This window comes from Cygnus atratus, chromosome 7, assembly GCF_013377495.2.
Source record: "Cygnus atratus isolate AKBS03 ecotype Queensland, Australia chromosome 7, CAtr_DNAZoo_HiC_assembly, whole genome shotgun sequence".
Taxonomy (NCBI): domain Eukaryota; kingdom Metazoa; phylum Chordata; class Aves; order Anseriformes; family Anatidae; genus Cygnus; species Cygnus atratus.
In genome coordinates, this window is record NC_066368.1 from 30841540 (window position 1) to 30853436 (window position 11897).

Here is an 11897-nt window from a genome sequence, read left to right on the forward strand (position 1 = left end):
TCTTGATGGTGCTTGAGCAAAGATTGGAGTAGAGTCCTGGCTTGATGGAGTTCTCTGGAAACATTTGCAAGTCAAATATTTATTCAATTCTCCTTCAACAGGATTCACCAAAAGCACAATTACGTCGGACAATTGAGTGCTGTAGGACTGACTTCTGCAATCAGGATTTACAACCAACTTTACCACCACTTGATAGCACAGGTAAACAGCTCCTAAGCATTCATACTTATGCTATGTAGGTTTTCTTCCTGAACAACAGATGAAAAATAAGGAGAAAATGTAATTATAGTATTGTAGTAATTTGTTTTTTCCTTACTAAGTCATTTTGATGTGAAACTCAGTACTACACTGCATACTCTTTCTCAGTTTTCTGCCACTTCAAATGAAGTTTTCCTCCACAGTCACTTACAGTATTTTTACTCCATTCACTCATTTCTTGATCTGCATGTGATCTTCTGATCTGTTTATTTACACTGATGAATTTCTTCTGAGCCTTCTCTTCTCTGAGCTGAACGGTCCCAGCTCTCTCAGCCTTTCCTTGTAGGAGGGGTGCTCCAGTCCCCTTCATCATCTTCATGGCCCTGTGCTGGACTCTCTCCAGTATGTCCATGTCTCTCTTGTGGTGGGGAGCCTGAAACCAGGCACAGTACTCCAGGCGTGACCAGTGCTGGACAGAGGGCAAGGGTCACATCCCTTGACCTGCTGGCAGTGCTCTGCCTAATGCAGCCTATGATACAGTTTGCCTTTTTTGTGCCAAAGGCACAAATGTATGTATGTTTATGAAGTTTGGAATAATTCCTCACTCACTGTTTTCTTGGCTCTTTGTGGTTTTTTTTGTTTGTTTGTTTGTTTTCTTTCATTACCATATAATGATTAGTGACAGTGATGGTGATACAGCCATTCTTCATGGCTTTTATGATCTGTTTTCCCAAAGAAATTTTGCAGTCACTGATGACAAGCTACTAATCTAATATATTAAATGGAAGAATAACAACTTAATGAATCATTATTCACTCTTAAAATACTCAGCCAGTATATGGACTGTGATTCCTGTGTGTTTAAAAAATGAATAAATTAACAAGACAAGTGGATAGATGAACCTCATGTTCTTGAGGTAGATTCATCATTTCCCTTTTTTTTCTGTTGCACAACTGCTTTTAATACCATTTGAAAGTCTGGGGAAGCAGTTGAATTTTAGAGAATCTGGAACACTGTGAAACTTGGAATATATGAATTCTGTAATTTCTCATGTGCAAGCTGGGACACCAGATTCTGCTTAACTCTTCTTCTGTTTAAATGAATTCCTGTTATATGTTTTCATCTCTAATAAGCGTTCCCATTGGGATAGCAGTATGGATTCCTAGAACATGTCTAATAGCAGATGAGTAGTTCTTAGAGTCTAGCAAGCTTTAATAATTTGCCAGCGTAAATGTCTTGAATGCTGACATTTGAGAGTTTACGTAGGGGGCCCTAGGTGTAGTAATCTGCATGTTTTAGATAAACTATGTTTACGCTACATGTTTAATTAATAGACTGCATTGGAAACTTTTTTTTTTTCAACAGATGGACTTTTTGATGGCAGCATTCGTTGGATGGCAGTGTTGATTTCTATGGCAGTCTGCATAATTGTCATGATCATCTTATTTAGCTGTTTTTGTTACAAGTAAGGAAAGCACTTCCTTTACCGGTGACATTTTTCATTTCCCAAATGATTGTAAACAGAATAGGTTGGAGGTAAAACCATTGCAATTAAATTTCATGTCTATGTGGATACAAGTTTGCATTTTTAGGTAAAAATTAAACGTTCAGAGCATAGAATTTAGATGAATTTGATCCTTTACACTAGATAACAAAGTCATTGCAGTTTTCTAAGCTACACGTAACTTTACTAAAGCATCCAGTTAACAGGAGTATGTCAATAATATTTGTATGTTTGGGTCTTCAATCACTTTTGATACCAAAATTTGATCTGCTTTGGAGATTTACCTTTACATTCTGTTTTTGCCAACGTTAAATGGCAAGGATGTATTTTCTAACTTCTGCTGTGTTTATAAAATCGACTGCCTGAGCTATGGTAGTTCATACTTCATACTAGCTTCTGTCTGGTTCAGCCCTTTGCTGGAGCTTAGCATCATTCTGGCAGCTCCAGCAGCAATGTACCTGTGTCAGCCTCATCTGCTGTGGTTCAAGGTTCAGTCCTTTCATTTAATCCAAAACCAGTGGTGGTTTACACTAGTAACATTGGCTGTGAGCTGCATGTTAAAAATGCTGCTTTTGTACATGACTCACAATAAATTGACGTGCTCTCCATGAGTTACAACAATTTTTTAATATTAAAAAGAACCTCTCTAAATCTCATTTTTGGATAAAATTGTACAGCAAAATCTGCTTTTCTTAAGAAAACTTGTACATTTCAATGAGGAAAAAAGCTATTTAATATACTACATACTTTAAGTGTTTTGGAGCTCAACTTTATTTCTACCATTAATATTTGCAGGCATTATTGTAAGTCGATGGCAAAGAGGCACTGTTATAATCGTGACCTGGAACAAGATGAAGCATTTATTCCAGCTGGGGAGTCATTAAAAGACCTTATTGACCAGTCACAGAGTTCTGGCAGTGGATCAGGACTACCGTTGCTGGTAAATTATAAACTAAGATTTTCTTCACTGAACTTCTCTCCATTAAATACAAAGTTTGGGTTTGTACCGAGTGCCTAGAATAAAGCAGTTCATCCTTTAATTATTTTTAATATTCAATTACTGTGGAACATACAGTACAAACTGAATAAGTATGGGAACCTATCTTCACTTAGTTAACTAAAGCGAAGCACAAAATTAGATTACTTGTGGGAACTCTTGACATCAGCAAAGCACAAAGAAAAATTAGAGCCTTACAAACATTAAGATGTAAATGCATTGAATGGGTAACACAAGTATGCAATTCAGTGAACTCAGATTTTTTTTTTTAGTTTTTACTTTCTGATGAAATAGGTATGTTTTTTATTGCTTTATGGTTGTTCGTATTTTTTGATTCAATGTCACATTTAATACTTGTATAAAGATTTAGGAAGTGACACGGATGATAAATTTATAATCTAGAAATAGAATGCAAGAGAATACATCTTATTTAAACAGGAAATTGAATTGATATCTTTTTAGATTGTTATACAATTCTTCCCTGGATGCAATAATTTTGGAATGAGAATATTGGAAAATAATACAGAACAAATTTTCCAACAGAATTAAAATTCAAAGCAATTGGGGCTTGACGAGCAGCTTGCCCATGACCCTTTGTTTAGCTGCTGGATTTTCTTCTTCTCCACTTCCATTCCTTTTTTTTTTTTTGTAGGTTCAGCGCACTATTGCCAAGCAAATTCAGATGGTGAGGCAAGTTGGAAAAGGACGATACGGTGAGGTGTGGATGGGCAAATGGAGGGGTGAAAAAGTTGCAGTCAAAGTCTTTTTCACCACAGAAGAAGCCAGTTGGTTCCGAGAAACGGAGATTTACCAAACTGTTCTAATGCGTCATGAAAACATCCTTGGTAAGGAAGCAGTGTGTTGTTTGTTTGGCAGGCTTGTGTTAGGGTGAAGGAGGAGGAGCTTTTAATGAATGGGATGAGGAGCATATGGCTTCTTCTATGGAATAATCAGTAAAATGTTATAGAAATAATGAAAATATAGAAAAATATAGAAATAATAACCAGTAAAATGTTATAGAAATAATAGATTCTTGCTGCTCTTGGTTGGAAACATGCATCTGCTATCTCTGTGCAGATGACCTCGTTTAGGTGAAATCTTAGCTCTTTGTGTTACTGGTTTTCATAAGGGGAATGGGTATCTTTTGTTACAGTCCTAGACAATATATTTTTAAGAATTCTTACCAAATCTGTTGAATAAAAAAATCACATGCAAATAAATTGTAACTTTATTTATATATTTGATAGGTTTTATAGCTGCAGATATTAAAGGAACTGGATCCTGGACACAGCTTTACTTGATTACAGATTATCATGAAAATGGATCACTCTATGATTTTCTGAAATGCACTACACTAGACAACAGGGCTCTCCTCAAACTGGCATATTCTGCTGCGTGCGGTCTGTGCCACCTACACACAGAAATATATGGAACACAAGGCAAGCCTGCTATTGCACACAGGGACCTGAAGAGTAAAAACATCTTGATAAAGAAAAATGGAACTTGCTGTATTGCTGACTTGGGTCTTGCAGTCAAGTTTAACAGGTAAATAGGCAAATCCTGTATAATGGAAAAAAATTCTTTCATATATTCTTTTTAATACACCAGATATCCGGTTTAAAATGGAGACGGAGTCAGTAGGTTTCATGCTTTTAGGGCTTTGTTGTTGTTGTTTTGAGATTAAAATGCAGTTAATCTTTTGAATGCTGGTAAGCATCAAGATGAAAATAGGTTGTTAAGAAGAGAACAGTGAAAAAACCCTCTCCTTGTGGCATGTAGTAGTTTTGTAGAGGAAAGGAAGAGAAGACTAATTTATTCGTTATTCAAAACTGACCTTTTATAGTAATTGCTATCATATAGTTTCACTATAAATTATCCCATAGAAAATGTAAACAGTATAAAAGGAGTTGAAATTGATGAAATTAATGGTGAAAATGGTGAAAGAAATATGGTAACAGTACTATTGAATATATATATATATTTTTTTAAATCTCAAGAAAGACAGAAATGTCTCTTTCTACACTAGTGCCTGAAAGAAAGCATAAGCATTTGCAAGTAATTTTCATCTGAGTTGCTGCCAAATATGTGCATCTTTATAGTGGTTTTTAATTATTTTTTTGTTGTTTTTAATGTGTTGCAAAACAAGATGTAAACTGCCATCTTCCATACTCATAATTATTTTTGTGTATTATCTTTTTCAGGGAGGTACAATGTATTGTAATTGTAGTATTGAGAGGGAAATATGGAAAAAAAAATTGATTTCTAAATGGGAACTTTACGTTGTAATGATTGCATCACATAGGATTTCATTCCACATCTTGTAGCATTCCACAATTCACTAACTTCTTCACATTTTCATACAGTGACACAAATGAAGTTGATGTTCCCCTGAATACTAGAGTGGGAACAAAACGTTACATGGCTCCAGAGGTCCTAGATGAAAGCCTGAATAAAAACCATTTTCAACCGTATATCATGGCTGACATCTACAGTTTTGGGCTAATCATTTGGGAAATGGCTCGGCGTTGTGTCACAGGAGGTAAACTTCTAATATTATATATAAAATCTACTAGGCCTTTGTCTTGCTTTAACAACACTTCTCCAGGAAATAATGTAACAAGCCTGCTATCAACAGGCTTATCTTATTTTGAAGCAGTCAAAACAACCTGTCTAACATATAGCTTGAAAAGCAGTGAACTAAACCTTTCTGATTGTTACGATTAAGCAGCTCAGGGTTTTTTTCCTTACTCAAAAACCAAAGTACCTGGTCTAAAACGAAGTAGTGGGATGTAGATGTATTTCAACTACTGTGCCGTCAATGCAAACTCTAAAATGTAATTGTTGGGATATTTTGCTATAATTTATTGTGCTTCTGTTCTAATTCAGTGTTCTACACATTTTTATGACTCATTCTTGCTTTTCTCTTTACTGTTCCTTTGTGGTCCTCTGGCTTGTATACTGTTCTTCCATCTTATGCTTTCTCCCTTTTTCTTTATAGCATAGAGTGGGTTAGAAGATGCCAAATTCTATATTATGTATAAAAAGTCAAAGGAACTGCAAGGGATTAAATTTTAAACTTGCTTTTCATAGTTGTTGGAGCTTTTCTGATAAACGATTGTTATAATGAAGTTTTTGGGTTTTTATGACAGTATAACGGCATGTTGCATTTGATTTGGTACAAAATTGTTATTTTTGCTCCTGCTTAAGGAAATTTGAGAGTAGAAGCATTCTTTGTTAATTATTTTATTACTTTTTTCTTAAACGATGCTTGTTCTTTCACAATCATCCCCAGGTATTGTTGAAGAGTATCAGTTGCCATACTATGACATGGTGCCAAACGATCCATCCTATGAGGACATGAGAGAAGTGGTGTGTGTCAAACGTCTACGCCCAGTAGTATCTAACAGATGGAATAGTGATGAAGTGAGTATGCTGGAAGGAAGAATGAGTTCGGCTTGTTTATTAATACAGAAGGTTATTTTAGTTTAGAAATATTAAAGTGTTGTAAACTTCAGAGAGACTACATTCAATTATTCTGATATTTTGGAACCGCACAGCAATAATAGGATAAAGATCTGTTTGAAATCAACTCAAAATACCATATTTTTGCATATCTTTTCAGTGATCTAAGAGGAAGACATCCTTAAGCAGTGTCCAAATGTATGAATACTGCTCTAAGTGAGATCCTCTATTTAGATAGTGGAGTGTTTTTTTAGTGTTTTGACCAAAGCTAAAACTAAATTTTGGTTTGTTTTTTAATAGTTTTAATGCATATAGCATATTTATTTGTGACGTTAGGCGTTTTGTGGAATATAAAGCAATTTCATTACCCTTATTTTGGACAGTATATCCTGAGCTCAGCATATCTGACCCTGGAATAGGGTTGTTAATGGCATTATGTCTTGTGACTATGGTGATAGGTATTTTTTTCCTCATTTTACTGGTACATTCCAGATCAGTCCTTCTTTTTCAAAAGACATTATCTTTATGCTATGATATTACTAAAATATTAAATATGAATGTGCCTTTAAAGGGCCACAGCTTGAATCCAATGAATAAGACTTAACTGTTTCACACAGAAAGCTGCATATGCAGCTTTTCTTCTCCAAATATTTGATTTACTTTATAGGAATTCCCAGTTTTCCCCATAGTATTTTTAGATGGTTAAGAATTTTTGTCAATTCTTCATTTTCAGTGAGAAAGTTGTCTACAGTTTGTTTTGCTGTATAGATGGAGTGTGTTCTGCTTATTGCTATCATTGTTGTACTGATATTCTTGAGTTGTGGTAATTCATCTTTTTTGAACTAAAGAGACACTTCAGTTAGTTCCAACTATTATAATACTAGGTAGTGGAAGGGAAGAGGAAGTTCTCTATGAACAAATTTGCTGAAAATGTGGAAGTTACAGGTTTGGACTTGAGTTCTCTAATTTGGATTTGACAGTGAAGCAAAATTATACACCTCTCAGGTCTGTCAGTTGTTACAATACTGTTCCTTTGTTTCTTATTTAACAGTGTTTAAGAGCAATATTGAAATTAATGTCTGAATGCTGGGCTCATAATCCTGCCTCAAGACTCACTGCCTTGAGGATCAAGAAGACGCTTGCCAAGATGGTGGAATCACAAGATGTCAAGATTTGACTTAGTTAATTGACATTGGAGAGCAAAGCTGGACTCCTAGAACTTTTTCACCCAAACATGGGTGAGACCTATGTGGAAAGAGGAAATAACTGAGATTCAGTATATTTTCTCACCACGCTTCTACAGGCTGCTAATCCAATCTTTCAGTACTTCATAGACTGTGATACTGAGAGCCTCTGTACACTACATGCTACGTATATGGACAGCCTTGGTAAAATAACACATTTTGTTTTTGTTTGAGCTGCATTGAGACTTCAGTCACATTTAGTGAGTCTCCAGTAAAACTCTGGGTACTGAATTGAATGTTCAGATTACAGTGCTTTCTGTGAAAGCCTAACAAGCTCTATGGATTCAACAGAGATGGAGAATATAAGCTTTTTATTTGCCTCTACCTGATAAAAACCTAGTCAATCCATACCAAGTTTTTGTGAAACAGCTTGTAGGTTATGAATCTGTTTGTGATACTACTCAGTTTAACAGTTCCTTATGCCTTTATGTGTGTGCCAGGATTATTTTGCTGCCATTTGGAATAGATAAGAAAACATTTAAATGAACGAAGTTTTATTATCGGGGCTCTATTGTGTGGCTCCACAATTAGAGTTTTGCTACAGAATTTACTCCTTGCCATTAAGTTATCCTTCAAAAATCTCAGTTTTATTTGAACTCTTGTTTAGGTCACAAGGAGAACTGCTAAAATGTGAACAATTAATAAATTAAGAAATGCCTACCTGGTCTGTAGAGCACTTGAAACAATCTTCTCTAGAGGTATAGACTGCCTTGGTCATCTTGCTTACAGAATAGTGGGCTCCATAATTGGATGACTGTGAAATTTGGTATATTCTTCACAATGCCACATGCAGCCAGTATTCTTGCTGTAGGGTACTTTTTATCTGAACAGAAAGGCCACTGATGTTGTGGTTTTGCCTTTACACTTTAGTGGAACTCACTGGTAGGTGCATGTCATAGTCTGAACTTTTCCATACAGGAGGGAATTAGTCAGCTGTAGAAGCATGCTTTCTCACTGTTCGACAAAACTAGGCAGAAGATAAGTTTTTAAAGGCTTGAGAACCGGTATCATTTTAAGACACAAAAGGAGGAAAGATTAGAAGGTTAGAGAATACAGTGAAGGTCCAGACCTGCAGAACAGAATACATGAACTGTTGAAGGTAAGATCCACAACATGCAGAAGATTTTGGGCTGGGTTGCTCTGATGTAAATGCAGGAGGTCATGTCTGTGGGACACTTAGTGGACAGTTGTAAAATTCAAGAATTGAGAAAAAATAAATCAGTGGGTGTTTTATGTTCTAGTTAGCCACATTTTTGAGGAATGGCATTGAAAGATACTTTATGAAGATACAATAAATTAGTATAATTGCAAAATTTGGTCCTATTGTGCCAACTGTTTGGCATGCACAAGAAACTGTAGTTCCTTCCTTTTCTCCTCTGATCCAGACAAGTTGGTTAAAAACCAGAACCCCTCCATGAGGTTACTGTAAGGCAGAAGTAATGATTTATAATTTCTTTGGCACTTCTACTTTGAAGTCAGAAAATAGTATGATAAAGTTGAAGCTTCAACTGCATGAATCATCAGAAGAATTAAAACACAGTATTGGTATCATTGAACCTATTCGATAATTTAAGTGCCTATAACTTTGTACTGTAAATCTTGTTCTAGATAACTTTAAAAAGGGAAGTTATTTATACAGTGTGTTTTGTGCTTTATTAAAAAAAAAAATCTAGTCCTATGTACATGTGTATAATTAGATACATGCGTGCACACACACATATATGCCATAGCTGAGATTTGAAGAAAAAAGGAATAATATGAAAATTGAATAAAAAATGTTAAAACTTCAGATTGCTTTATGCCAGATTATCTTTTGTCTTAAAGTATGTACATGGAGATTGTTTTGTTATGTTTAAATTTCCCTTGAAAATACATCTGATAAAAAAGCGTAATGCAGAACTGATGTGATTTGTGAACAACTACAGCCTTCTAACATTCTTTTTTCTTTTTAATTCTGTAGTACACATAATGTAAATGGTCAGGCAAAAGATAGCAGTATTTTTATTTTCTATTGTGATGTACAGACTTTATTTAACAGTGCTACATATTTTATAGATAACTAGCTATTTCAAGGGACATTTCTTTTTTTTAATAAAGTCATTACTTTTGTTCAGTAATGCCTTTAAGTATTAATATGTATTCTGGCTGAAAAGTTCATAGGTGCATCAACTATAATTTTAATTTATTTGAAAATGATTAAAAAAAAAATACACGATATTGTGCCACAATTCTCATGGTAAAGGGATTTTTAAAAGAAGGTTTCTCCATCCATTGCCAAGAAATACGTGATGCGTTTTAAATGGTTAATCATGTCTTTGCGCATAATTTTTGCACAGTTAGTTGAAAAATAATTGGTATGAGCCAAAAAAAGTAAGGGATAAGCTTTTTTTTGTTTTCATCTCTAGAATTTTTATCAATAAGGAGGAGAAATGTTTATGTAGATACCCTGCTAGCTTAAACTTTCAGAGCATGGAGATGTTTAAATTAACCCACTCCTATTTTTGTTTCTTTCAGAAGTTGCTACAGCATTATAAGCAGTAAACTTTTTTAAAATTAGTTTCTCTCAAATCTTCAAGAAGCCATTGGTGGTAGTACAAGGGAAAGAAGGAAGTGTGAATTTCTACAGTTTTTAATTATTCATCTGTTTTCTCCTCTATTGTTTAGGCATTTGCAAGGCAATAGGATGGTGATCTTTGGTAGACATCTTAAGACTTGAATTGATTTATCCATCATTTTAACACAGAAGAAGTAAGCTGACTGCTGCAAAGATGATCTTTGATACTTGTGAGAAAAAAAAATCCTTAATCTGTAAGGTTAAGCTTAATTTTTTCAGCACTAAAGTTAGTAGGTTCATATGCAAACATATGTTGCACGTGCAGTTTTCATTGTCATGAAGAGCTGCTAGATGTTTAGGTATTTTTTGATTCCTTAATATTCAAAAAAAGCTAACTGCTAAAGGACCTGGTTGCATAAAGCACTTGGACACATCTACATTCTATGCAAAGTAATTCACTGATTGGAGCTTAGGTGTGACTATACTGATATCTTAGCTATGTAAGCAGATCTTAGCTCTAAACCAGGCTGTTAATTATAACATGATTAAACATACTGTTAATCTAAGCTGTTGCTTTATGCAATACCATAGAATTCGGAAGCCTTTAAGGTTAGGGTGCATAATTGGATTTGTCTGTCATGTGTTTACCTCTCTTTGGATGAAATTTTAAGGATTTGTCATCTTAAACAACAAAAAAAAAAGTCTCCTAAACCTAGTGAATGGTTTATATATGAGCATAAATATATAAATAAAAATCAGAAATGTGGAATAAATGTTGAGAGTATTAAGACTGCCTTAGAATTTCTTACACTCACATATGGAAGGTTTGTTTTAAATTTAACCTGCTCCATGTGATTTTAGTTAGCTGCAAAATAATTTGAGTATCTTACACAATTATTGCTCTTACGGTAGTGGAAATTTTTTGTGTTCCTGGCTAACTTGCAAATTCCATGATATTCCCACAATAAAATGTAGGCTTTCCTTTTGATTTTTTTGAGTTTTACTCAAAATGTTATTTTTCCTGAGTTTTACTCAGGAAACAGACAGTTTTCCCAAAATGCATCACTTTTTTTTTAATCATCCTGATTATTTTCATGATTAATCTATCTTGAAATATTCTATGAAGTGTAAAATGAATGTTTTAAGTTACCTCCATTAGATCTTGATCTAAGTGACCAATTGAATGTGTTTGTAAAGTGAATCATTGGGACACACTTCATCTACTCTATCTTTATAGACTGTATTTCAGCAGTCTAAAATGTTTGAAAAGCAAATATAGTAATTATTTTTTTAAAATTGGCTATACCAGACATTTCTAAAGGGAAGTTATACTCATCTTCAGTCAAATGTTATAATGGTTTAGCACATCCTCATTCTTCTGAGAGTGCCTCTGAAATCAATAGATTTTATCTGGTGCCCACAATCTTTGTTCCAAATAGGGAGTGATGTCTGAAATCAACTGGCAGTGTTGCATGATACAGTGCTTTATGGAGCCATGGTGTATTAGCCTTGGTTGGTGTAGCAGAAGTGGAGTGCACATTACTTTTAATTTTTGAACAAATTTTATGTAATTGTTGCTTTGTAATATTTTATCTTTGAATGCAGTTACAAACACCCACATCATGTAGTAGTGACGTTTGTGCTCTGACATGCCATGCCCAAAATAAAATGTACTATATTGTATACAAGAAGAATAAATAACAATGTAGTTAACGTATAGAAGATGTAAATAAAATATGAAAGAAGAGTGGAACAAGGTAAACGGTCACACTCTCGTGTGTTATATGCCAGAAGTGTAGAATACTCCTTTAAAAATGTAACACGCTAATGTATTTTGTACAGCATCTGCTTTAAAAGGTGCCTTACTGAGTTTACCATGAATTGCTTGTTCTGTACACAGATTATGTCCAATGTATCATTTTTAAGTAAATAACCTTA

The 11897-nt window shown here is 34.5% G+C and overlaps 1 protein-coding gene across 1 annotated transcript in view; it reads left to right on the top strand.

The window, feature by feature from the left end:
* The window catches only part of BMPR1A (bone morphogenetic protein receptor type 1A), a 79803-nt gene extending 70509 nt beyond the window's left edge, over positions 1-9294 (top strand). The window contains exons 6-13 of the mRNA XM_035562285.2: positions 102-201; positions 1564-1663; positions 2498-2642; positions 3352-3544; positions 3947-4244; positions 5063-5238; positions 5992-6122; positions 7213-9294. Of these exons, the coding sequence (XP_035418178.1) occupies positions 102-201; positions 1564-1663; positions 2498-2642; positions 3352-3544; positions 3947-4244; positions 5063-5238; positions 5992-6122; positions 7213-7338 (1269 nt within the window). The 3' untranslated portion in view covers positions 7339-9294. The remainder of the gene's footprint in view (positions 1-101; positions 202-1563; positions 1664-2497; positions 2643-3351; positions 3545-3946; positions 4245-5062; positions 5239-5991; positions 6123-7212) is intronic.
* Positions 9295-11897: the final 2603 nt, after the last annotated feature.